This window comes from Manis pentadactyla, chromosome 8, assembly GCF_030020395.1.
Source record: "Manis pentadactyla isolate mManPen7 chromosome 8, mManPen7.hap1, whole genome shotgun sequence".
Taxonomy (NCBI): Eukaryota; Metazoa; Chordata; class Mammalia; order Pholidota; family Manidae; genus Manis; species Manis pentadactyla.
This window is the reverse complement of record NC_080026.1, coordinates 50,041,781-50,068,843: the sequence shown is the minus strand read 5'-3', so window position 1 is coordinate 50,068,843 and position 27,063 is coordinate 50,041,781. Positions and strand designations below refer to the sequence as shown.

The window sequence follows — 27,063 nt, the reverse complement described above, 5'->3', positions numbered from 1 at the left end:
AAGGTCATGAGGACCTCGGGATTGTCCTAAGCAGTATTATGGGGCTTTGAGCAGCAGGGTGATGTGATTTGCTTTACATTTAAGAATGATTATTTACCTCAGTTCATGCTGTTGGGTTTGGAATTGAAACCTATTTCTAGAGAATAAATCATGATATGTGTACATATTAGTACTAAGGACTTTGCAGTCTCAGATTTGATGCAGTAAAAAAGATGACAGGGAGAAATGCTCATATGAAAAAGCAATTGCCTATAATAAGGGGAGCTACCAGCCTGGATGTGGTCATTGTATTTTGCAGGGTTTCTTTGCTTTAGAAGCCTTAGGATGACAGGGCCCACTGAACTGAGCTGCACCATCCTGACATGGTGATAAACACATCTGGACCCTGTAGCAGGAAGCCCTGTATCCTTGCAGCTTACATTGTAATTTAAGATTTGAATTGGAGAAAATTATCTTCCTAAAGGTAAAAAATATCCTCAGGATTTTTTATTAACTTTTAATTATTAGTAAGGACTTATTTGAGTAACATAAGCATCTAAATAAAACATAACCTGAAAAGCCTTTGAGAAAATTTAGTGTTCAGTCATAGTAAGTCATACATAAATTTGTAAATGGCATAGTTGGCAATCTTTTTCTCAAGGGCCTAATATTCCATGGAAAAGAGAAATAATAAGCTAAAGTAATTATCTTTTTATGGTCTTTTTGCATAATCAGGACATCACAGAAAGGCAGTTGTAAAATATCATTACAAAAATTTTCTTTTTAACTTGACTTTGTATAGATACTGAGACAGTTTGGGGATTTAAGAAACATATTTATCAGTTATTGCAGTTGTAAGCTTTCCTTTTTATTAGTTTTTCATGGTTGCCCCATAAGAAAGGATTAAGATGAGTCTTAACGAATTCAGAATTCTGGAATTGTGCTTTTGTTTAAACTTCCTGCTACATTATTATTCATCTTTTATTTGCTTCTGTTCTACTTCCAAATATAAACATTTGAGACTAGTTTGATTTATCTGTTAAATGTTTTCTACAGTCTAAAGATTGTAGCATTTTATTGGAATAAATTGCTAAACTTGGTAGAAGCATTCTAGAGACCTGTAAGAATTAAAGTGGAATGAATCTCCTTACAATGTAACAAGGTTAGCAGGGCCCAAAGTCCCAAGTTTGGAGTTGGTGATCTGGGGGCGTTGCTCTCTAATCTGTCATCCCTAGGTATTTATTTTAACTCCTTTTCCACGCCCTTTCCCACCCCTTCTTTTGCTTAACGTCCTACTAAACACCAACCAGGGAAATTGTGCTTTGGGGTGAATCTTTACCAAAAATATTTTCCCTTAATATACAGTGCATGCACCTGTGTGTGTTGGGGTATGCAGACAGCAAAAAATGCAATTGCTGTCTACTCATCAAGAGATTTAGAATTAATCAGGGGAAGGCATGGGGCAGTGGAGGTGGGGGCTTCTATTGCACATTTAAATGTCAGCAGTCACCACCTTCATTTCTCTTAGTGCCACAGGTGGTAAACTAAAGCTGAATTATGCAGTGCAATCTGGCTTCCAGCTCAGTCTTTTTTGTGACTCAATAGGTGTTAACTAACAAAAAATTAGGAAAGGTTTTAGTAACTTATAAACAAATTGGTTTCTAGTTCTCTAGAGTTCCATTGATCCTTCTGAAGTCTGACACAGACCTCCTTTGTAGCTGTCACCTTGTTTTGATTGTAACTACATACCCAATTATTGTCTTTTAAAGATCCAGGGCCTTCATTGTTCATATAAGTTAGTGTGGCCATATTGCATGCAGCTCCTGTGAACTCATTGCTCCAAAGTCAGACAGCATGATGGTGCTTGCACACCAGCACTTCCTACAGCCTAAATTCCTTAGCCACATGCCTTAAAGTTGTATTTATGATACAGTTTCACACATGCACTCCAGGTACCTCAGATGGGGGGAGAGTCTCACTGAAAAAGTACTTGCACTCACACATATTTGGAAAGACATGGATGGTGAAATCAGAGTTTATTGGTGATTTCTATATTATTTGGAATTCATTGCTCTATGGGTTTCTGGGATGGATAAACTGACATTTTTATGGCAAACACATACTTGGTATCATTTTCTATAGTAAATCCTTGTAGACTACAGTAGATTGTGTCCTGCGCTCAGATCATCTCTATGCCCACTCGCTGGAAAATATCATCTTCTACAAGTAAATGAGATGAGTATTTGAAAGTCTGAATCACATTCCCCCATTCAAAAGGCACCCAGTTCCTTCCACAGTGATGAGCTGTGCAAGTGTGTCTTTTAACTCAAATATTTTTCTAACAGTACTAAAGGATGAGATAGGCTTATAGTCTCATGATTCCCGTATCTTGGCAGGAATTAATGAAGGTTGTTGTGTTTCTCTGAATTGATGACAAATGTCGAAAGAACCCTGGGAATGTATTTTTTTTTAACTTTTTATTAGGTATTATTGATATGCACTCTTATGAAGGTTTCACATGAAAAAACAATGTGGTTACTACATTTGCCCATATTATCAAGTCCCCACGCATACCCCAATGCAGTCACTGTCCATCAGTGTAGTAAGATGCCACAGATCCACAATATGCCTTCTCTGTGCTACACTGTTCTCCCTGTGATCCCCACATCATGTGTACTAAACCTAATAACCCTCAATCCCCTTCTCTCTCCCTCCCAACCCGCCCATCCACACCCCTCCCCTTTTGGTAACCATTAGTCCTATCTTGGAGTCTGTGAGTCTGCTGCTATTTTGTTCCTTCAGTTTTGCTTCATTGTTATAATCCATAAATGAGGGAAATCATTTGGCACTTGTCTTTCTTCACCTGGCTTATTTCACTGAGCATAATACCCTCCAGCTCCATCCATGTTGTTGCAAATGGTAGGATTTGTTTCTTTCTTATGGCTGAATAATATTCCATTGTGTATATGTACCACCTCTTCTTTATCCATTCATCTACTGATGGACACTTAGGTTGCTTCCATTTCTTGGCTGTTGTAAATAGTGCTGCGATAAACATAGGGGTGCATATGTCTTTTTGAATCTGAGAAGTTGTATTCTTTGGGTAAATTCCAAGGCTGTGGGTTTGTCATATATGGACTTTATTATGTTGAAGTACTTGCCCTCTATACCCATTTTGTTGAGAGTTTTTATCGTGGATGGATGTTGAATTTTGTCAAATGCTTTGTCAGCATCTATGGAGATGATCGTGTGGTTTTTGTCCTTCTTTTTGTAGATATAGTGGATGATGATGATAGATTTTTGAATGTTGCACCATCCTTGCCTCCCTGGAATAAATCCTACTTGATCATGATGGCTGATCTTTTTTTTTTTTGGTAAGTCCTTTATTGAGTGGCGATCAACAAACATAGACTGACCATCATAATGAACAATCCAAATAGACTGTATTGTCTCTTTTCCATAATAAGCGGTTACATTTGTGATTCAAAGCTGTTTTTAATCAACAACTACAAGCTCATTTGAATATCTGTATACTACTCACTATGTTGTCTCCTGAGGACACAAAGACAAAGGGAACAGGTGTTATGGAAAGACAACAGGCTTAAGAGTCAGAGATAAGTCTCCAAATTACATAAGCATGTTGGGCAACTTATTTAACCTCTTTGAACTGCAGGTGCGGGGCCACAGTGAGGGTCAGCATCACAGCGGGTGCTCCACATTGCCCCAGAGTGAGCATTCAATAGGAGCCATTGCCGTTATTCCAAATGAGACGTAGCTTCTACTCTTGAGTTCACATTACTCATTGTAATTGTATGAAATAATAAATTCTAGGTATATATATAATCATGTCTTAATTTTAAATTCTTTAAAAAAATGTAAATTTAGCATATATATTCTGTGTTGAGCCACTGCTTATCCACCCTTTGCATCCAGACTTTTTTTTTTTTTTTCACAAGCAAATGGGATTTATCTCTGGGATGTGAGGATGTTCAACATACACATATGAAAAAACATGATACACTACATTATTGGAATGAAGGGTAAAAATCATATGATCATCTCAATAGACGCAAAAGAACATTTGCCAAAATTCAACATCCCTTAATAGTAAATTGGGTACAGTAGGAATTTACCACAACATAATAATGGAACTTTCAAATAAGCACAGAATAACAATAAAACTCACTATAGAAAGTAAAAAAGAGGGAGTTTAAAGAGAGTCTTGATGATAGGCATCATATTTGCAAGCCTAACCCAAAATAGCAATTAATAATTTTATAGCACTTTGGAATAGACAGACTTACATCCCCTTTAATCTTTAAAAACTCAACTCTGTTTAAGTCATATCCTTACATCCCAGGAAGCAAACTCAAATCTTTCTAAAATACATATTTAGAAAAATAGTCTCTCCACATACTATTGCATTTTTTTTTGAGAGGGCATCTCTCATATTTATTGATCAAATGGTTGTTAACAACAATAAAATTCTGTATAGGGGACTCAATGCACAATCATTAATCAACCCCAAGCCTAATTCTCAACAGTCTCCAATCTTCTGAAGCATAACGAACAAGTTCTTACATGGTAAACAAATTCTTACATAGTGAATAAGTTCTTACATGGTGAACAGTGCAAGGGCAGTCATCACAGAAACTTTTGGTTTTGATCACGCATTATGAACTATAAACAATCAGGTCAAATGTGAATATTCATTTGATTTTTATACTTGATTTATATGTGAATCCCACATTTCTCCCTTATTATTATTATTATTATTATTATTATTATTATTTTTAATAAAATGCTGAAGTGGTAGGTAGATGCAAGATAAAGGTAGAAAACATAGTTTAGTGCTGTAAGAGGGCAAATGTAGATGATCAGGTGTGTGCCTATAGACTAAGTATTAATCTAAGCTAGACAAGGGCAACAAAACATCCACGGATGCAGAAGATTTCTCTCAAAATGGGGGCAGTGAGGTTCTAAGCCTCACCTCTGTTGATCCCCAATTTCTCACCTGATGGCCCCCCTGCAACTGTGCCTGTCTTAGGTTGTTCCTCCCTTGAGGAATCTTACCCATCTCTGGCTAACCAGTCATCTTCCGGGGCCATACAGGGAAATGTAAAGTTGGTAAGTGAGAGAGAAGCAATATTGTTTGAAAAGGTTAGCTTTTTACTTCTTTGCAGATTTATGCCCTGTGGCTTTTATGCCCAGCATTTGTCTTGAGGTATCTTTACCACTTGGAAAAATTATGATACTGGGTAATTTCGATATGAGGCACGAATTCTACTTAAGGGTTATAATTAGGAAGAAAGAAGAAAAGCTATAGAAGTAGCAGACGGAAGAAAACATGGGAAGATTGATTATTTCTTTGACATATCTTCTTGTAGAGTAACATAAGCGTGTATAGGTTTTAAACTACTAATTAAATTGTGCACACACATTAACATAATAGGAATACAGCTACATAACCAAAGCAGACCTACAATTACCAGCCATCTCCAGTGAAACCAAGAAAACCAGTTAGGCACCCTAAGCATTTGTGAAAACTTATCAATGATATGATGGATATTGTCTAACTGAATTTTAATAGTTTGAGAAAAATCAGACAAATTAAAACAACACATTCCTGGAAACTGTTCACATCCCATATGTTCTTTTAATAGTAGATAGTCTGCAGTCGCAAGATTTTGGAGTGCTGCAACTTGCACTTCTCCTAATTCTTGGTTGAGTTCTGACAGTATAGATCCAGTCAAATTTGTTGTTTTACTGTATGCACAGGCCAGCTTAGATATCTCCTTCTTCATTCCAATGGCAAGTCCAGGAACCGGTGGGATGAATGCAGCTACAACTGCAACAGCGAGATGGCTGATCTTTTTGATGTATTTTTTAATTTGGTTTGTTAATGTTTTGTTGAGTATTTTTGCATCTATGTTCTTCAGGGATATTGGTCTGTAATTTTCTTTTTTTGTTGTGTCTTTGCCTGGTTTTGCTATTAGACAGATACTGGCCTTGTAGAATGAGTTTGGAAATAATCCCTCTTCTCCTACTCTTTGGAAAACTTTGAGGATGGGCATTAGGTCTTCTCTAAATGTTTGATAAAATTCAGTGGTGAAGCCATCTGACCCAGGAATTTTGTTCTGAGGTAGTTTTTTGGTTACCAGTTCAATTTTGTTGCTGGTAATTAGTCTGTTCAGATTTCTGTTTCTTTCTGGGTCAGTCTTGGAAGGTATTTTTCTAGAAAGTTGTCCATTTCTTCTACGTTATCCAGTTTGTTAGCATATAATTTTTCATAGTATTCTCTAATAATTCTTTGTATTTCTGTACTGTCTGTAGTGATTTCTCCTTTCTCATTTCTGATTCTGTTTATGTGAGTAGACTCTTTTTTTTCTTGATAAGTCTGGCTAGGGGTTTATCTATTTTGCTTATTTTCTTAAAGAACCAGCTCTTGCTTTCATTGATTCTTTCCATTGTTTTACTCTTCTCAATTTTATTTATCTCTGCTCTAGTCTTTATTATGTCCCTCCTTCTATTGACTTTGTGCCTCACTTTTTCTTCTTCTTCTACTTTCATTAACTGTGAGTATAGTGTTCATTTGGGATTGTTGTTCTTTCCTGAGGTAGGCCTGTATTCCAATATATTTTCCTCTTGGCACAGCCTTCACTGTGTCCCACAGATTTTGCATTGTTGAATTATTGTTATCATTTGTCTCCATATATTGCTTGATCTCTGTTTATATTTGGTCATTGATTCATTGGTTATTTAGGAGCATGTTGTGAAGCCTCCACATGTTTGCGGGATTTTTCATTTTTGTTGCATCATTTATTTCTAGTTTCATACATTTGTGGTCTGAGAAACTGGTTGGTACAATTTCAATCTCTTAAAATTTCCCGAGGCTCCTTTTGTGGCCTAGTATATGATCTGTTCTTGAAAATGTTCCATGTGCACTTGAGAAGAATGTGTATTCTGCTGCTTTTGGGTGTAGAGTTCTGTAGGTGCCTGTTAGGTCCTTCTGTTCTAATGTGTCGTTCAATGTATCTGTCTCCTTACTTATTTTTGGTCTGGTTTATCTGTCCTTTGGAGTGAGTGGAGTGTTGAAGTCTCCTAGAATGAATGCATTACATTCTATTTCCCTTTTAATTCTGTTAGTATTTGTTTCACATATGTAGGTGCTCCTGTGTTGGATGCATAGATATTTATAATTGATATATCTTGTTGGATTGACCCCTGTATCATTATGTAATGTCCTTTTTTGTCTCTTCTGACTTTCTTTGTTTTGAAGTCTATTTCGTCTGATACAAGTACTGCAACTCCTGCTTTTTTCTCCCTGTTATTTGCATGAAATATATTTTTCCATCCCTTCACTTTTAGTCTGTGCATGTCTTTGGGTTTAAAGTGAGTCTCTTGTAGGCAGCATTTAGATGGGTCTTGTTTTTTACCATTCAGTGACTCTATGTCTTTTGATTGGTGCATTCAAACGATTTACATTTAGGGTGATTATCGATTGGTATGTACTTATTGCCATTGCAGGCTTTGGATTCATGGTTACCAAAGGTTCATGGTTAACTTCCTTACTATCTAAGAGTCTGACTTAACTCACTCAATATGCTATTACAGACACAGTCTAAAAGTTCTTTTTTTCTCCTCCTTTTTCTTCCTCCTCCATTCTTTATATATTACGTATCATATTCTGTACTCTTTGTCTATCCTTTGATTGACTTTGGGGATAGTTGATTTAATTTTGCATTTGCTTAGTAATTAACTGTTCTACTTTCTTTATTGTGGTTTTATTAGCTCTGGTGACAGCTATTAAACCTTAGGAACACTTCCATCTATAGCAGTCCCTCCAAAATAGACTGTAGAGATAGTTTGTGGGAGGTAAATTCTCTCAGCTTTTGCTTATCTGGAAATTGTTTAATCCCTCCTTCAAATTTAAATGATAACCTTGCCAAATAAAGTATTCTTGGTTCAAGGCCTTTCTGCTTCATTGTATCAAATACATCATGTATTGGAGGCCTTCTGGCCTGTAAGGTTTCTGCTGAAAAGTCTGATGTTAGCCTGATGGGCTTTCCTTTGTATGTGATCTTATTTCTCTCTCTGGCTGCTTTTAATAGTCTGTCCTTATCCTTGATCTTTTCCATTTTAATTACTATGTGTCTTGGTGTTGACTTCCTTGGTTCCCTTGTGTTGGGAGATCTATGCACCTCCATGGCCTGAGAGACTATCTCCTTCCCCAGATTGGAGAAGTTTTCAGAGACAGTTACCTCCTCAAAGATAGTTTCTTTCCCTTTTTCTCTCTTGTTCTTCTGGTACCCCAATAATGTGAATATTGTTCCATTTGGATAGGTCACACATTTATCTCAATATTCTTTTATTCTTAGAGATCCTTTTTTCTCTCTGTGCCTCAGCGTCTTTGTATTCCTCTTCTCTAATTTCTATTTCATTCATTGTCTCCTCCACCATATCTAATCTGCTTTTAAAGCTTTCCATTGTATGTTTCATTTCTGATCCTGTGTTCTGTAATGATTGGATCTCTGACTGGAATTCATTCCTGAGTTCTTGAACATTTTTCTTTACCTCCATGAGCATGTTAAGATTTTATTTTGAAATCCCTTTCAGGAAGGTTCATGAGGTCAATGTCATTTGAATCTTTCTCAGGAGTTGTTTTCATAATTTTACTCTGAACCAGGTTTCTTTGGCATTTCATATTTGTATATGGCACACTCTAGTGCCCAGAAGCTCTACTCTCTGGTGATGCTCAGCCCCTGAAGCAATGTCAGGGGTTGCCTGCGAGCTACTGGTGCCTGGGGGAAGGAAAGAGCTATTTCCTGCTTCCCTGCTTCCCAGCTGCTATCCCTGTCTCCACTACCAGAACCAGTGGGCCAAGCACACAAGTATAAGCCTGTATGCTTTGCATTTGTAATTGCTGTCAACAGGTCTTCCCTCTGGCTGGCCTAATGCCAGGGTAGGGTTTGCTGGTTTGCAAACCTGGTGGGGCTGGCTGGGAGAAAGGCACAGTAGGCTGGATATCATGGAGGGGGTCTTTGGAGCTGTATATCCAGCCAGGGAGCTGGAGCGCCTGAAGATCGTGAAAGTTCCCAACCTGCTGGGCAGAGTGCACCCAGACAATTTTGTCTACCTGTCCTTTCTCCTGAGCAGTAAGCTCTTTGTAATCCTTGCCCCTTTAGCAGCCCTCTTGCTGTTAGGAAGTCTCTCAGACTGCCTGCCTTTATTTTGTTCCAGAGCAGCTGGATATGGATCCCTGCTTTCCACAAGCAGCTGGAATCTCAGTCTCTCCAGGAATTCTGCCTGTCTTAGCTTTCCAAACCCCTAAACATGAAAGTACCATGCAAGCACCATGAAATGTAGGTTTGTGCTCCCAGAGCAGATCTCCAGAGTTAGGTATTCAGCAGTCCCAGGCCTCCACTCCCTCCCTGCTCCATTTCTCTTCCTCTTGCCAGTGAGCTGGGGTGGGGGAAGGGCTTGGGTCCCTCCTGGCCACGGCTTAGGTATGTTACCCTGTTCTGTGAGTTTTATGTTTTCTTCTGGTATATGCAATTTGGTGCAGTCCTCTTTCCTGTTGCTCTTTGAGGATTAGTTGTATTAATTATATTTTCATATTATATGCAGTTTTAGGAGGAAGCCTCTGTCTCACCTCTCACACTGCCATCTTTAATCCAATCCTCTCTGGAAGTGTATTTTTATAAGCACTGCATTTGATTTGACAGCCCAATCTGATACTGTTGGACTCGTGTAAAGTGAGAAATCAGAAAAAAATAATTTTGTCTAGAAGGAAACCTAACTGTAGTTGAGTGTACTTTCGCTGAGATTAAAATAGGAAATGTTTAATATGTCACAATTAGAAAGCTTTTTGTACTGTAATCAAAAAGTAATTCCAAGGGGCTGCTTTTTTTACTCCCTCTTTGTTCAGTGTCATTATTCAGAGTTTACTCAACCACTGAAAATGATAAGATTACAAATGAAAATTCACTGAAGCATAACTCTAGGCCAGGCATTCTGCTAGGTACTTCATTTACTAAACCGATTAAGACATGGCAACTACTCTTGACAATTCACAATCTATTGAGAAGATTAGCAATAAATGAATACTTCCTCTAGAGTGACAGGTAACTATAGAATTCACAGTGTACAGTGATGGCACAACAGAATAATGTATCTTGCTTTAAACCTAAAGGTAATGATATAGAATGACTGGCTCAGTGTTTGGCAGGCACCTAATGGGCCCTCAATGCCTGGCAGTGGAGCACCACAGGTAGGGAAATGGTAGGGTTCTGCTCAGGAGCAGGGATTTTAAAAGTAACAAAACCAATTAAAAGTTGGTGTCCTTTTTACTGTCACCATGTGCCAACAATTTTAAACAATGTCAGTGATAAACCCTGCTCCCACTGGGATGAGTGCCTCAAATGCCCAGCCCCTGGCAATCGTTTGTAGTGCCTGTACTGGGGCGGTGAGGAAGGAGGGGAAGAGGCCAAAGAAAGCTCCAAGGGCAGGCCCCCAGGTTCTGTAAAGTGATTAGGAGCTTCTCAAGCAGGAAATGTGGAAGGGCCTTCCAGAAGGCACTGGCACATAAAAGGCATATAAAACAGCATAATATACTTCAGTCCAGGGGCAAATGAAAGTTATTTTCAATAAATAGTGATGGTCAATTAGGTATCCACAAGGAAAAAATATATAGGTCTCAACCCCTATCTTACCCTATGTCATAGTCAGTTCTAGGTAGCTTGCAGATCTAAATGTGAACTATAAAACAATAAAGGTCTTCAAGGAAAGCATAAGAGAATGTGGTCATGATCTTTGTCTTTTAAACAGAACACAAAAGACTCTAAAAGGAATAAAAGAAATTGGAACAAATTAAAACTAAATATTTCTTTTCTACAAAAGGTACCAGTAAGAGAGTGAAAAACAACCCATAAAGTGGGAGATTTTCCTCATCCATTTCTTTGACTAAAGACTCATACCTAGGAAGTATAAAGAACTCCTGAAAATCAGTAAGGAAAAGACATACAATCCAGTAGAAAAAAGAACACAGCAATAGACATGGAGAACATCTCACAAAAGTGTAAATGGCCAGTAAACATATGAAAAGGTACTCAACTGCATTAGTCATCAGGGAAATGCAAAATAAAACCATAATATGATATCACTCTACACCCACCAGTGTAGCTAAAATGAAGGTGAGAGAAAATGTTTTGGCAAGGATGTGGAGCAAACAGAAGTAACTTTTTGCACTGATTGTGAGAGTGTAAATTGGCACAATAACTTTGGGAAATTGTTTGGCAATATCTCCTTGTGCTTCCTATGTGAACGCTTAATAACTTAGCAATTCCACACCTAGATAGATACTCCACAGACATGTGCACATGTTCACAAGTGTTCATAGCAGCATTCTTCATAATAGACATAAACTGTTAACTAACCCAATGCCCAGAAACCATAGCCTGGAAAAATGATGTATATTCATAGAGTAGATTGCTATACAGCAGTGAAGATGAATACAACTACACACAAAAATGGATGAATCTCACAAGTAGTGTTGAACAAAAGCCCCAAAAGAACAGGAAGCCAGACTACACAGTGGTGGTCAGGGTCACGGCACTGGTTTCCTTGGGGACTTCAAGGGTGTTTCTTCATTAAGGTGATGGGGACATAATTCTACATGTGTGATCTGTGAGTGTTTCTCTATATAGAAAAAGTTAAATGAAAAGGTTTTTTGAAAACCAGCATGGCTAATTCAGGTAATAACCAGTTCAGTATAGAATATATATGGAAAATGGATGGAAAGTGACTTAGGGAGTTAGAAGGTGGCAGGTTATGGAAGGGGCCACATTACAGTACTTGGATGTGTTCACAGACACAGTGGGGAATGACTGAAGGATGTGAGCAAAAGAAATGCTATGGCTAGATTTGCATGTGAAGCAGATCTTTGGTGGCAACAGGGCAGAGACAACAGATGGCCTATAAAGAAGCTGAGCTAAGATCTCTCATTCATTACTCAACAAATATTTATTGAGGGATTACTATTTGACAACATTGGGAATACAGCAGTGAACAGGATAAAGTCTTACCCTCATGAAGTTTATGCTGTAGTGGGGAAAGCAGACAATAAATAAACACACAAATAAATAGGATATCAAGTTGAGATATGTTTTATAAAGAAAAAGTCATCAAGGTGAAGAAATAGGTAGTGAAAGAAAGAGACTGTTTCAGAAGTGGTGGTCAGAAGGGGCCCCACTGAGGATGGACACTTAAACAGGATGAGGGAGAGAGCCCAGAAAATATCTGGAGGAGGAGGTCCCAGACAGAATGAAGAGCAAATGCAAAGCTTCTTTCTGAAAGGGAACAAACGTGGCATATTTAGTATTCAAGGAACATCACCAAGGATGAGAGTGCATAATGGAGGAAGTGGTTGGAAATAAGATTGAAAAGGTAACCAGGTGCCAAAGCATTTAAACTCTTCTAAGGCATGGGAAAGACTTTGGATTTTTTTATTAGTTAAGGGGCAGGCAGAGGCTAAGTAACGTAGCAAGTAATGCCAAATCTCAGTGGCTTAGCAAAATAAAAGCTTATTTTTTGTGCATACAAAGTCCAGTGGGAATTTGGTCAAAAGGTTTTTCCTAGTGACTGTCCCTTGCATAATGAAGGGACATGGTCACTTGAAGACCAGGCTTCTTCCATCCTGTGAATCTATCATATTGTGGTCTTAAGGTCACCCTTGAATCCTAACATTCTTGAACTAGCAGAGAGAAAGGACAAGTATGGCAGATCGTGCACCTAGTTCTTAACCATTTGACCTGGAAGTGATACACTTAACTTCTGCTCTCATTCTCTTTGCAGGAATGAGTCATGTGGCCCTCCTATATGCAAGGAATAACCAGGAAATGTAATTCACTTCCTAACATCAGCTTTATGCAACGGGAAGTATGAATCTTTGGAGATCAGCTAAATACAATTTGTTTGCCTTAGGTTTTACCATAATTAGGATGGAAAGCCATTGGAGATTCTTTAATAAGGGAGAGACAAAGTCTCATAAATCTCTCTAGTGGCTGGTTGGATTAGAGACTGGAGGTGTGGAGACATTAAAGAAGCAAGGAGATCAGTTTTAAGGAAGTTTCATTAGTCTGGATAAGAAATGATGGTGTCGTGGACCAGAGTGATGGCAGCACAGGAAGAGAAATGTGATTAGATTTGGGATAGATGTTGAAGGTAAAGCTAATAAGATTTGCTTATAGGTCAGATACGTTGGATATAAAACAAAAAGTAGGGAAAGGATTTTGACAGTAAAAACTAGGTAGTTGGGTGGTGCCTTTTACTGAGATGATGTTCAAATGGCATTTTGCTTCTCAAATGGCATCTTCTCAGTTCTGCCAACCATATCATCCTATTGTTCCATTGTAGTCCACATGAACCACTCTAGAACTGTTGATCCTCTTCACTGTACTCTGTTTTTACATAGCACTCATCACCTGTCACCTTCTGATAGATTACATAATTTACTTATTATATTGATAGTTTATTGTCCTACTAGAATATAAGCTCCATCAGGGCAAGGTGTTTTTTTTAATGTTTTGAGCACCAGTTATCCCATGTGCCTAAAAAAAGGTGTCCAGCATATAGCTGGCCCTGAGTAATGATTTGTGGAATAGATGAAGGTGAATACAGGGGAAGAGTAGGTGCAGGAGAGAGAGCATGGAATGAAGACCTTTGCTCAAGATGCTTATTAGACATTCTAGGTGTGGTGAATAGGTAGTTGGATATACTGGTTTGGAGTCCAATAAAGAGGTTGTGGGTAGAGAGATGCTTTTTTAGCAGTCAGCAGCATAATGATGGTACTTAAAGACATGGAATTAGATAAGATCATGTAGAACATTACAAGAAGAAGAAAGCAACTACCAGAATCAAACAGTTCTGGGAGGTTAAGATGAGGACTGAGACTGGCCATCGGACATATCCAAAGTGGAACCAATGAACTCCTTAACAAAGCAGTTTCCTGGAGCATTTAGGATTAAGCTCTGATTGGGGTAGACTCAGAGAAAGGAAGAAAAGAAAGGCAAATAAATTGTACAGAAAGTATATGTAACCAAAGCTTTTTTGAGATATTGTTACAAGGAGCTGCAAAGAAATGAATGGTGTCTGGAAAATATCCAACATCTGGATGTAAAGGGCCAAGGGGCACTCTTTTTTTTTAAGGATGGAAGATACAACAGTCCATTTGTATTATGATGAGAATGATCTGGTAAAGAGAAAACACAGGTAATGCAGAATGGGCAATAACATGCAAAACAGAGGAAAGTCCTTAAGTAGGTAAGAAATACTAGTGTCCAATGCACACAGTGGCAGGGTCAGGAAAGAGGCTTTATTTATACAAAAGACAACTGCAGGTTTTTGACAAGAGAATTGAGTATCTGAGCAGTGAAGATAGAAAGAGAGAAGTAGATATGCAAGGAGTAAGCACATAGAATCAATACAGTTTACTCCTGTAGAAAGGACAATCATCTAGAGGTTTGCAAACATGAGCATGTATCAAAATCATTTGCAGGTCTTGTGAAAATACAAATTACTAGGCTTAACCCACAGGTTTCTGACTCACCATGACTGGATCTGAGTATCTGCATTTCTAGCAAGTTCCCAGAGGTTATGCTCATATTGCTGGTTCCTGTTTATCAAAGTGTGGTCTGAGAATCAGCAGCAGCAGCAGCATCTGGAAGCTTATCACACTTGCAGAATGTCTGGCTCCACTCCAGACCCACTAGATCTGATTCTGCACTTTAACAAGTGACTTACTTGCATGTCAAAATTTGAGAATTATATCTAGGACAGTGTTTTTTAGCCTTGTCCCCAGGTAACTCCAACATACAGCTATGATTGAGAAGACCTGACTTAGTATGACTTCAAGATATATTGCCTGCCTGACTAAGTGAATGCAAGTGTCCCTAAATAAGATAAAGAATGCATGAGGATGAGCAGGCATGTGGAGGCTGACAGTTCAGTATGGGACATGTGGTATTTGCAGATTCCTTTGGGACATAAGATGAAGCTATTCGGTTGAGTATTTAGATTTGGAGGCCAGGAGAGCGATGGAAGATTGAGTTATAGATCTGAGTGTCATCAGCTCAAGAAAATCAGGAAAATAAAAAAAGAGATCCAAGGAAAGCAAGTGACCAAGGTTTGGGAAAAAGGAGCCTGCAGAAGAAGTGGGAAGAGCAGTGTGAAAGGTTTGAGCCCAAGCAGGAGTTGGTGGGATGGAGAAGCTAAGGACAGACAGTTTTAAAAAGAAGGAAAGATCAACAAGAATTTTTGCCCAAGAAAGATTCAGTATGACAGACTGAGAAGGTTTAGCTATTTGTAGGATAGGAGGTCACAGGTGACCTTGCCACGCATGGTCTGGGTCAGGGTAGCAGCAAACACCAAGGGGAAGACATTGTAGCAGCAAGTAGAAGACAAGGAACCAAGGGTGTCAGACATTGACAACCTGTGGAGAAGCTTGGCTGTGCAGAGGGGACAGAGTGAACACTGGCAGTAGGTGCCGGCTGGAAGGCACATTTTCAGTTTGGCAAAGACTGGAACCTTGCCACTTGCCATTAGGGAAGAGCTATTGGTGAGTTGGGGGGAGTGACCAGTGGACCAGGATGTCAGGAAGAAGGGGCCCAGCCTTCAGAGGAACAAGAAGATGATGTGAATATAGACACATTTGTGGTTGAAGGGTAGGGTGGTGAGGCATTCTGGGGAGGTGTGTCTAACTAACCCTCAAGTTTTTCTAGGGTGTAGGGGTCAAAGTCATTTGCTTGAATGGAGTGGGAGCGGGATTGTGATTATTTGTTTTTCTTACTTTAAATATGCTTTCACAACAGATAAAAAAACGTTTTATCTGTATGTAAAACATATGTATGCCTAGATTTCATGAATTACATCTCATTAACTTCATTAGCTATAGAATAACCCATTTCAAAATCTACACCAGAAAACATTACACATTGACCATTAACAATACCCAAAATATAGTTCCTGCCCAACATTTTTACTTTTTTAGCTTAATTCTCCTCCAGCTCTCCTTCCCTGTTTCATTTGTCACTAAAATTTCTTTTTCTTTTTCTCTTGGTAATTTCTCATTGTATCTCTCTTCTACTTAGTAAGGTCATCGTTATGGTATTTGTCCTTATTATTTCTCATGTCACAAAGTATTTCCACTCTGTGCACTCTCATTATTCCTATCTCATTCAAATAAATTCTTTTTTTTTCATTTTGGTATCATTAATCTACAATTACATGAAGAACATTATATTTACTAGACTTCCCCCTTCACCAAGTCCCCCCCACAAACCCCATTACAGTCACTGTCCATCAGCATGGTAAGATGCTGTAGAATCACTACTTGTCTTCTCTGAGTTGCACAGCCCTCCTTATGCCCCCCCCCAACATTATACATGCTAATCGTAAGGCCCCCTTACTTTTTCCCTACCCTTCTCCCTCCCTTCCCACCCTCCTCCCCAGTCCCTTTCCCTTTGGTAACTGTTAGTCCATTCTTGGGTTCTGTGATTCTGCTGCTGTTTGGTTCCTTCAGTTTTTCTTTGTTCTTATACTCCTCATATGAGTGCAATCATTTGGTACTAGTCTTTCTCCGCCTGGCTTATTTCACTGAGGATAATATCCTCTAGCTCCATCCATGTTCTTGCAAATGGTAGCATTTGTTTTCTTCTTATGGCTGAATAATATTCCATTGTGTATATATATCACATCTTCTTTTTCCATTCATCTACTGATGGACACTTAGGTTGCTTCCATTTCTTGGCTATTGTAAATAGTGCTGTGATAAACATAGGGGTGCATCTGTCTCTCTCAAACTGGGCGGCTGCATTCTTAGGGTAAATTCCTAGAACTGGAATTCCTGGGTCAAACGGTATTTCTATTTTGAGGTTTTTGAGGAACCTCCATACTGCTTTCCACAATGGTTGAACTAATTTACATTCCCACCAGCAGTATAGGAGTGTTCCCCTTTCTCCACAACCTCGCCATATTTGTTGTTGTTTGTCTTTTGAATGGTGGCGATCCATACTGGTGTGAGTTGATATCTCATTGTGATTTTAATTTGCATTTCTCTGATGACTAGCGATGTGGAGCATCTTTTCATGTGCCTGTTGGCCATCTGAATTTCTTCTTTGGAGAACTGTCTGTTCAGCTCCTCTGCCCATTTTTTAATTGGATTATTTGCTTTTTGTTTGTTGAGGTGTGTGAGCTCTTTATGTATTTTGGATGCCAACCCTTTATCGGATCTGTCATTTATGAATATATTCTCCAATACTGTAGGGTACCTTTTTTTTCTATTAATGGTGTCCTTTGCCGTACAGAAGCTTTCCAGTTGATATAGTCACACTTGTTCATTTTTGCTTTTGTTTCTCTTGCCCGGGTAGATATGTTCATGAAGTCACTCATGTTTATGTCCAAGAGATTTTTGCCTATGTTTTTTTTCTAAAAGTTTTATGGTTTCATGACTTACATTCAGGTCTTCGATCCATTTCAAATTTACTTTTGTGTATGGGGTTAGACAGTGATCCAGTTTCATTCTCTTACATGTGGCTCTCCAGTTTTGCCAGCACCATCTGTTGAAGAGACTGTCATTTCCCCATTGTATGTCCATGGCTCCTTTATCATATATTAATTGTCCATATATGTTTGGGTTAATGTCTGGAGTCTCTATTCTGTTCCACTGGTCTGTGGCTCTGTTCTTGTGCCAGTACCAAACTGTCTTGATTACTGTGGCTTTGTAGTAGAGCTTGAAGTTGGGGAGCGAGATCCCCCCCCCACTTTATTCTTCCTTCTCAGGTTTGCTTTGGCTATTCAGGGTCTTTGGTGTTTCCATATGAATTTTTGAACTATTTGTTCCAGTTCATTGAAGAATGCTGTTGGTAATTTGATAGGAATTGCATCAAATCTGTATATTGCTTTGGGCAGGATGGCCATTTTGACGATATTAATTCTTCCTAGCCAAGAGCATAGGATGAGTTTCCATTTGTTGGTGTCCTCTTTAATTTCTCTTAAGAGTGTCTTATAGTTTTCAGGGTATAGGTCTTTCACTTCCTTGGTTAGGTTTATTCCTAAGTATTTTATTCTTTTTGATGCAATTGTGAATGGAATTGTTTTCCTGATTTCTCTTTCTATTAGTTCATTGTTAGTGTATAGGAAAGCCACAGATTTCTGTGTGTTAATTTTGTATCCTTCAACTTTGCTGAATTCTGATATCTGTTCTAGTAGTTTTGGAGTGGAGTCTTTAGGATTTTTTATGTACAATATCATGTCATCTGCAAATAGTGACAGTTTAACTTCTTCTTTACCAATCTGGATACCTTGTATTTCTTTGTTTTGTCTAATTGCCATGGCTAGGACCTCCAGTATTTTGTTGAATAACAGTGGGGAGAGTGGGCATCCCGGTCTTGTTCCCAATCTCAGAGGAAAAGCTTTCAGCTTCTCACTGTTCACTATGATGTTGGCTGAGGGTTTATCACATGGACTTTATTATGTTGAGGTACTTGCCCTCTATACCCATTTTGTTGAGAGTTTTTATCAGGAATGGATGTTGCATTTTGTTGAATGCTTTTTCAGCATCTATGGAAATGATCATTTGGATTTTGTCCTTTTTTTTGTTGATGTGGTGGATGATGTTGATGGATTTTCAAATGTTGTACCATCCTTGCATCCCTGGGATGTATCCCACTTGGTCATGGTGTATGATCCTTTTGATGTATTTTTGAATTCAGTTTGCTAATATTTTGTTGAGTATTTTTGCATCTATGTTCATCAGGGATATTGGTCTGTAATTTTCTTTTTTTGTGGTGTCTTTGCCTGGTTTTGGTATTAGGGTGATGTTTGCTTCATAGAATGAGTTTGGGAGTATTCCCTCCTCTTTTATTTTTTTGGAAAACTTTAAGAAGAATGGGTATTATATCTTCTCTGTATGTCTGATAAAATTCCGAGGTAAGTACGTCTGGCCTGGGGTTTTTGTTCTTGGGTAGTTTTTTTATTACTGCTTCAATTTCTTTGCTGGTAATTGGTTTGTTTAGGTTTTGTGTTTCTTCCTTGGACAGTCTTGGAAGGTTGTATTTTTCTAGGAAGTTGTCCATTTCTTCTAAGTTTTCCAGCTTGTTAGCATATAAGTTTTCACAGTATGGTCTAATAATTCTTTGTATTTCTGTGGGGTCCATCATGATGTTTCATTTATCATTTCTGATTCTGTTGATGTGTGTTGAGTCTCTTTTTCTCTTAGTAAGTCTGGGTAGAGGCTTATCTATTTTGTTTATTTTCTCAAAGAACCAGCTCTTGGTGTCATTGATTTTTTTCTATTGTCTTATTCTTCTCAATTTTATTTATTTCTTCTCTGATCTTTATTATTTCCCTCCTTCTGCTGACTTTAAGCCTCATTTTTTCTTCTTTTTCCAATTTCGGTAATTTTGACATTAGACTATCATTTGGGTTTGTTCTTCCTTCTTTAAATATGCCTGGATTGCTATGTACTTTCCTCTTAAGACTGCTTTCGTTGCGTCCCACATAAGTTAGGGCTTTCTGTTGTTCTTGTCATTTGTTTCCATATATTGCTTGATCTCTTTTTTAATTTGGTCGTTGATCCATTGTTTATTTAGGAGCATGTTTTTAAGCCTCCATGTGTTTGTGAGCCTTTTTGCTTTCTTTATACAATTTATTTCTAGTTTTATACCTTTGTGGTCTGAAAAGTTGGTTGGTAGAATTTCAATCTTTTTGAATTTACTGAGGCTCTTTTTGTGGCCTAGTATGTGGTCTATTCTGGAGAATGTTCCATGTCCACTTGAGAAGAATGTGTATCCTGTTGCTTTTGGATGTAGAGTTCTATAGATGTCTATTAGGTCCATCTGTTCTAGTGTGTTGTTCAGTGCCTCTGTGTCCTTACTTATTTTCTGTCTAGTGGATCTGTCCTTTGGAGTGAATGGTGTGTTGAAGTCTCCTAAAATGAATGCATTGCATTCTATTTCCTCCTTTAGTTCTGTAAGTATTTGTTTCACATATGTTGGTGCTCCTGTATTGGGTGCATGTATATTTGTTATGGTTATATCCTCTTGTTGGACAGAGCCCTTTATCATTATGTAATGTCCTTCTTTGTCTCTTGTTACTTCTTTGTTTTGAAGTCTATTTTGTCTGATACTAGTACTGCAACATCTGCTTTTTCTCCCTATTGTTTGCATGAAATACCTTTTTCTATCCCTTGAGTTTTAGTCTGTGCATGTCTTTGGGTTTGAGGTGAGTCTCTTGTAAGCAGCATATAGATGAGTCTTGTTTTTTTATCCACTCAGTGACTCTATATCTTTTGATTGGTGCATTCAGTCTATTTACATTTAGGATGATTATCAATAGGTATGTACTTATTGCTGTTGCAGGCTTTAGATTCATGGTTATCAAAGGTTCAAGGTTAATTTCCTTTCTATTAAGAGTCTAACTTAACTCTCTTAGTATGCTGTTACAAACACAATGTAGAAATTCTTTTCTGTTTCTCCTCCTCTTTCTTCCTCTTCCATTCTTTATATATTAGGTATCATATTCTGTACGTTTTGTCTATCTCTTAATTGACTTTGAGTATAGTTAATTTAATTTTGCATTTGCTTAGTAATTAGCTGTTCTACTTTCTTTGCTGTGGTTTTATTACCTCTGGTGACAGCTATTCAACCTTAGGAACACTTCCATCTACAGCAGTCTCTCCAAAATACACTGTAGAGATGGTTTGTGGGAGGTAAATTCTCTCAGCTTTTGCTTATCTGGAAATTGTTTAATCCCTCCTTCAAATTTAAATTATCATCTTGCCAGATAAAGTAGTCTTGGTTCCAGGCCCTTCTGCTTCATGGCGTTAAATACATCATGCCATTCCATTCTGGCCTATAAGGTTTCTTCTGAGAAGTCTGATGTTAGCCTGATGGGCTTTCCTTTGTATGTTATCTTATTTCTGTCTCTGACTGCTTTAAACAGTCTGTCCTTATCCTTGATCTTTTCCATTTTAATTACTGTTTGTCTTTGTGTTGTCTCCCTTGGGTCCCTTGTGTTGGGAGATCTGTGGATCTCTATGGCCTGAGAGACTATCTCCTTCCCCAGATTGGGGATGTTTTCAGCCACTACCTCCTCAAAGACACTTTCTATCCCTTTTTCTCTCTCTTCTTCTTCTGGTATCCCTATAATTTGAATATTATTCCGTTTGGATTGGTCTCACAGTTCTCTCAATATTCTTTCATTCTTAGAGATCCTTTTTTCTCTCTGTGCCTCAGCTTCTTTATATTCCTCTTCTCTAGTTTCTATTTCATTTATTGTCTCCTCCACCGTATCCAACCTGCTTTTAATACCCTCCTTCATGCTCTTTAATGATTGAATCTCTGACCTGAATTCATTCCTGAGTTCTTGGGTGTCTTTCTGTACCTCCATTAGCATGTTGATAATTTTTATTTTGAACTCCCTTTCAGGAAGAGTCACGAGGTCCATATCATTTAAATCTTTCTTGGGAGTTGTATTAATCATTTTACTCTGTCCCAGGTTTCATTGACATTTCATTTTGGTAAATGGCACCCTCTAGTGTCCAGAAGCTCTATTCTGGAGCTGCTCATCCCCTGAAGCAATCTTGGCGGTCACAGGGGACCAGTATTGGTACCTGGGGGGAGGAAAGAGCTGTTCCCCTCTTCCTGGCTGCTGTGCCTGTCTCCACTGCCTGAACCAGAGGGCCAAGCACACAGATATAAGCTTTTGTCTCAGAGCAGCTGGATATGGATCCCTGCTTTCCACAAGTGGCTGGAATCCCAGTCTTCCCAGGAACTCCGCCTGTCCCAGCTTTCCAACCCTGTAATCAGAAGAGTATGATGAAAGCACCATGAAATGAGGTTTGTGCTCCCAGCACAGATCTCCAGAGCTAGTTATTCAGCAATCTCAGGCGTCCACTCCCTCCCTGCTCAGTTTCTCTTCCTCCTGGCCCTGAGCTGGGGTGGGGGAAGAGCTCCGGTCCTGCTGAGCCACAGCTTTGGTACGTTACCCAGTGCGGTGAGGTCTGCTCTTTTCTCCAGGTGTGTGCAATCTGGTGCCATCCTCTTTCCTGTTGCTCTCTCAGGATTAGTTGCACCAACTATATTTTCTAATTGTATCCAGTTTTAGGAGGAAGCCTCACTCTCTCCTCTCATGCTGCCATCCAAATAAATTCTTTTCAAGTAAGATTCCTGAGTGCCAAACCTCTCCTCATATTTTAATCTAATAAAGACAGCTTTTGTGTTTTCAAGTTCTTAAGATAATATATTCTCCCAGAGAAATATACACCATGAAAAACAAAGTAAAATACCAGTTCTCAGTTTTGTGTGTGTGGCACATGTGAGTGTTTGTGCTGCGTCCTGAGATCGAATGTTGGAAACAGGTAGTTTGTCTCCTAATTCTGGATAAGCTGTATTAAAACGGGACAGCCTATTTTATGCCACTGCTATATCACTCTGCACAGTGTGTGAACTGTTTCCCTTTTATGAGTTGGTTCATTTGTGACCCACATAATGTAAAAACTACATGGATCTCTTGGTTCTCACTGATGACTGGGCTCTGAGTTTAATTATAAATTGCTGGAGAATGTGATTCCATAAGTTTGATGGAGTCTCCTGCCCCCTTTGCAGATTTGGACGTTGAGGCTCGCTATGGAGAGTGTCAAGTCCCTGGCTAGTCTGGCTCATTTACCCAGATATAGGCTGGTGGATTGTGGTTCACCTCAGCCTCCCAGTGACTAGCAAGCAGAGACCTGAACTGGGCCTTCCTGAGGTTCCTGGGCCTGAGCCTGGTGTGTTCTCCTCATGGAGGGGGAAGCAGAGAAGAAGCCCTGTTCTTGTTCTGCAGCCTTGTGACAGGGACTCAGTATTCCTACCCAACAGCCTCTGCCCAGAATCTTGGCCTAAGGAAGTTTGTGCTCTGACCAGTTGGACCAGTTCTGCTCCTCCTCCCAAGAGAGAAAAATAGTCAGAGACCAGCCAGGACCAGTTCTGCTTCTCCTCCCAAGACAGAAACATAGTCAGAGACAGGACAAGAGGCACTGCAAGCATGCATTCCACAGACCCCAGCATGGGCTGGGGAAGAGCAGCTTTCTCCTCTGCCATGAGTAGTAGGAAAGAGAGGCCGTCACTTCTCCAGGAGCAGACTCAGAGGATGGGCAGGCCACACAAGACCAAGACTCAGAAAGAGGAAGTTCCCGGTGCCTGGCCTCGCGGTCATCACTGGCAGATCTGAATGCAAACCCAGACTGGTCTGACTTAGCCCCTCAGCCCTTGGAGGACAGACCGCTCTCTTTAGGGTGCTTCCTTCCTCGTGAAGGATCACACAAATACACTACATTCATAGCAACAGAGGGTTGGGGATCAGCTTTCTCTGGTGTTTGTATATTGCCCAGGGATTGATGGTGGATTTAAACACACAAAGAGGGAGTGGACAGCCCAGAAACCGCTCAGTCTCAGGCGTGACTCCAAGCTCAAGAGCAGGTGGGCCCAGGGGCATCTTCCAGTTCCCTCACTTCCTAATCTTACTCTGAGGTGCCCTGGTGTTACATGACAGCTCTTTTCATTGTATCCAGAAATAATTTTGTACAGAAAAATTAACTGGCACACTAGTCCATATTACCGTATATTATTATTGTAGAAAAAAAACTAAAGAGTTGCTTCCTGGAAAGAAAATTTTTATGTTGTGTCTAGTATCAGAGTTCTTGATCAGCATCAGCAGCTTTTGAATTAAAGGGTGGACATCATTATTACATGTACTTAAAAATAGTTTGATCAGTTAATTGCTGTTCTAAGTGTTTTATGTGTTTCTTTCAGATATCGCCCACTTAATGTGGTTTGAAAGACTCTATGTTTGGCTTCACTGTTTTGAAAAATATGTATTGTACCCAGCAATAATTTTGAATGCCCTCACTATTGATGCATTTTCGATAAGCAATTACCGGAGACTCGGTACCCAGTAAGTGGCTAATAGTTTATTCTCATAATGATTTGGATCACAGCATTTTCAAAATCTAGCAAATTTTCTTCTAACAGGCTACAGCAGAAGCCAACTTCTATCTACTAATTACTGACCATGTGAAAGGAAACCATGGTGGTCTTTTACCCAAAATCATGACAGCTAGATGGTTATTGTCGAGTGACTGGTGTGCAAATGAAGTTAGGTCTGCTTGAAGTGATGTTGTGAATAAATTTCAGTGGATTTGAGACTCATCCTACAAAAGCTTCGTCAGTGAGCCTTAATAAGATGATGGAGGCACAGTGTGATTCCGGGGCCCCTGGGGCTCTTACTATCATGCCTAGAGCCTTATGCACTGCCTCCTGTCATCTCATTTAGCAAATACTCTATCATTTTGTGCTTGAGGAAGGGAGAAATTAATCACTGTCACTGTTCTCTCTGCATTTATCAGAGAAGCCTCATAATTACAAAAAAGGAGCACAGAGACTTCATGCTGTCAAGATGGCCATGTTTTTGCAAAGAATTAACAATTTGTGGTAGAGTTATTGGTCTCATATATTAAAATTAACTCTGAATTTACAAATGGAAATCTTGTGGATCTGTTGTTCTGACAAAAGGTTAACAGTTTTGGTTGAATACATTAGAGCAGGAGGATGCCAAAGAGAATATTCCCCAGGTTTGCTTAGTAGTTATGTTGCTCAGGAATTGTGTGCCCAAGTCGCCCCCAGTGCATAATCCCAAGCACGCTAATTCCAACCTCATCTTCCTTTCAGGGTGTGATGAGGGCAAATTAATAAATATTTGGCAAAGGTTGAGCAAGCTAAGATAAAAGACATTTGATATTCTGTTGGACTTTGAGTAGATCAATAGTCACACAGAGCAGACACTAAATGAAATGATCCTACAACCCGCCTGTACTTACCACACTCTTCCTTTTTCCCAATCTAGACCTGTTTCAGTTAGGCCAGGGCAAGGAGTCCATGCCCTTTGGTATCTAAAAATCCTAGACTTCACATCCAGGGGTGAAAATTAGTCCCACTGGATAAAGAAGGCAGATGACAGACATCCCAGTCTGGGAGGTGACTCTGCATCTAAGACATCGACTACTTTTCCTGGTGGCAAGTGTTTGTAGGATGGAACAATCTTGGCTGATCCCATGATGACCTCCAATTCAGATCCCCAGTTTCTAGAACATGGGCTCAGAATCAGAACCAATGTAGCAAAGATGGTACCAGTGCTGCCCAAGGTGATGAGTAAAGAATTTAAAGCTTTCCTTTTCTAACATCAGGATTAGGACCTTGGCTAAGTCTGCAGGTTGAGGCCAGCAGTTCTGGATGTTGGCAGAGGACAGATGCAAGGTCGGGGAATCAGGTAGAGTCAAATAAATGATCCAGAGAGAGCCCACTTTGAAGTAACTTACTCTCTATCCTCTGCAGTTTTTTTCCCAAACACTAAAATTAAAAGGTAGCGCCTTACTTAAATGTGCCTCCACATATTCTCAACCCAGGTGATACCAATACAATTATTTTTTTAGAATCCAAAAGCTGACAATTCCTTCCTATTCTTGAGGCATCCATCTGAAGACTTAAACTCTCTCAAGATTCCAAGAACCCAACTAGACCAACTGCTCTCAAACAGGACAACAGGAGGCTATCAACCTGTATATCATCTAAAGGCCTGTTTCAAACCATATAAGCCTAACCCCTTCCTACCTTCATTGAGAGACACTGTACCCCCTAGTCAGATGATGAACTCAAGAGCAGGCACTGTTTTTCATCCAATTTGGAATACCAACCTCCTAGCAGTGGTGGGAGGATGGGGGATGGAGGACTGAGTGGGGCCTGGTAAATGGATGGGTGGTTGAATTGTGATGTCTTGTTAGGTATTTATATTTATTTATAAATGGATGCTTTGTAGCTATTCCAGGTCATTGTTCATGGCTACATAACGTGATAATACCTTCAGCTAAGCCCACAACAGTCTATGAGCTGTGAGCCATTAACTGTAACCATTACTGTTGCAGCATTATAAAAGCCATAAACATCCATCCTTAAGATCTCCCATAGTCTTAACCAGTCACCATGATTAAACATAGCATGAATATTGTCCAGTTTAACCACAGTGACAGAAAACAAAGTGTTGACCCTTATCTAGCCTTGGCTTGAATAACCCAGAAAATCACCAATCTACCCTGCAAACCAAAACATCACGGGTTCCTCCGAGGGCTTTCTCTATCTCACAGAGATTCTTGTACCCTGGGCTGTTGTCAAAGGCAACTGGACCTGAAGTTGGGTTTGTATGCCAAATTTCATTCTGGCCATTTGTTGTCCACTGGAAAAGGAAGACAGTTAGGGAGCAGTGTTCAACCTTCCTGCAGGACACCGGAGGCTTTAAGTTGAGGTTATGAAAAAACACGCCACTCTCCCCAAATCTGCATGTTATCAAGGTCTAGTTTTTCTCAGAAGGACTTTGGGCAAACCTTACTGGTCTTATCTTGGGGCAGAAGGGAAAAATATCACAGCCCTAGGTCAGAAAGCTTATAAAACAAATTCAGTTCCCAATGTCAGATCTTTTTGATGACAAAAATGACAATTTTGCACCTGATAGTTGCAAAGACTTTGGAAGCACTATTTAAATGCCCCAATTCTGACAGAGGATTTTAATAATTCTGATAAGGGTCCAGAGCCCAGGATCTCTCTAGGCTTAGGGAAATTGAGGCACAGCCACAATTTTCTGTACTTAGCCAGACAAAGAAAATCTTTCTCTCAGAGTGCAGGGTACTTCCACCTCTGTCTCTCTTTTGAGTTCCCAAATAGGATGTTATCATTGGAGGGGAACCTGCTTAAAATGTGCAAACCCTTCCTTCAGAAAGACAGGCCCCTCAAGGAGGTGCTTGCTTGCTTTGTCAGGCTGTTCAGAGCTGTTCTCATTCATGTCCCAGTCTCAGGGTAGGTAGATTGCTCATTGTTGACTTCATCATCTGGTGGAACTGTACACAGAACGCATGCTCCCTCCAGGGATTAATAATCTGACTCCCTAGACAAGTGCATTCAGTTTAGTCCTCAAAGCAAAGTCCTGGTATTTCTTGACGAAACT

General features: G+C 39.4%; 1 protein-coding gene across 1 annotated transcript in view; it reads left to right on the top strand.

The window, feature by feature from the left end:
• The window catches only part of PCNX2 (pecanex 2), a 388,374-nt gene that overhangs the window by 218,757 nt on the left and 142,554 nt on the right, over positions 1–27,063 (top strand). The window contains exon 20 of the mRNA XM_057505727.1: positions 23,826–23,967. Coding sequence (XP_057361710.1) covers positions 23,826–23,967 — 142 coding nt within the window. The remainder of the gene's footprint in view (positions 1–23,825; positions 23,968–27,063) is intronic.